This window comes from Ceratina calcarata, unplaced genomic scaffold (genome assembly GCF_001652005.2).
Source record: "Ceratina calcarata isolate Rehan_Ccalc_2016 unplaced genomic scaffold, ASM165200v1 scaffold53.2, whole genome shotgun sequence".
NCBI lineage: Eukaryota > Metazoa > Arthropoda > Insecta > Hymenoptera > Apidae > Ceratina > Ceratina calcarata.
The window spans coordinates 2,424-3,339 of NW_017176452.1; the positions used below are offsets into that span (position 1 = coordinate 2,424).

The window sequence follows — 916 nt, forward strand, 5'->3', positions numbered from 1 at the left end:
ATATCTAATTTTTGTATGTATGTATAAAATCCGCAGTCCATTAATGACAATAAATTAGCATCCAGCGATTCGACCATATAATTTGATCGAGTGATTCATTGGAAAAAGCAGAGAATCTCAAGTATTTTTTTAATTCGATACTGTGTTTCCTTATCTCTGTATCGCGAACTCTCATTGATCGTTAATCCCATCGGGAAAGTAATCTCTACTTCGAACGTTCGAATCAGATCGATGAGCGATAAAACCCGTTGCACTTTGATCGCAACGTTCATTCCTTCTAAATACCTATAAATCACGAGTCCCCAATTCTCCATGGCGCCGGCTGAGAAATCTTTCTGCGTGATTTGATCAATTTTTGCTGACATGTATTTCTGATATGAAATATTCGTGTAGAAATCCAGTTGTTTTAGAATCTTCATACCCATTTTCAAAGCGTAGGAAGTCTGATTTATCGCCCTTGCCTTCGTCCACACCCTATAGGTGATGTCTTTGCTTTTATCTTCCTTACGTTGATAATCACTTACTACGAATGCTACCAAGTAAGTAGACATTGGTGGAGATTTTTTGAACGAAGTGGTTATCATGCCATCTTGTTCAACTTGTTTGTCTAGTTCGTCCATATTAGAGATCGCTTGGAATGTCTTATTGTGCGTCAACCGGATGTTGAATTTCGCCTTGTAGGCGGGCTCGTCCCAACATGGGAATGCTAGTCGAGCGTTAGTCGGCTCGAAATCAGTCGTTGCTGCGTACCCGCTAGAGTGGAACAAAAATTAGATTTTAATTAATTCGCACGGAGACAGATAGTAGTTTGTCAAAAAAGAGATGAGAATCTTATGTAATGTATTATCTAATTATCTGTCGTATGTGGCATTGGATTAAATCTTTAACTATATTCACGTGGACCGTCAGTTGCATA

General features: G+C 38.6%; 1 protein-coding gene across 2 annotated transcripts in view; it reads right to left on the reverse strand.

Moving 5' to 3' along the window:
- Nucleotides 1–916, reverse strand: part of LOC108628635 (aminopeptidase N-like) — a 7,202-nt gene that overhangs the window by 624 nt on the left and 5,662 nt on the right. Inside the window, exon 2 of one of the 2 annotated variants that reach the window (XM_026816636.1) lies at nt 286–753. In XM_026816636.1, the coding sequence (XP_026672437.1) occupies nt 286–620 (335 nt within the window). In that variant the 5' untranslated portion in view covers nt 621–753. Of the gene's footprint in view, nt 1–285; nt 863–916 lie in introns of those variants that run through there. The other variant, XM_026816635.1, reaches the window with a different exon arrangement.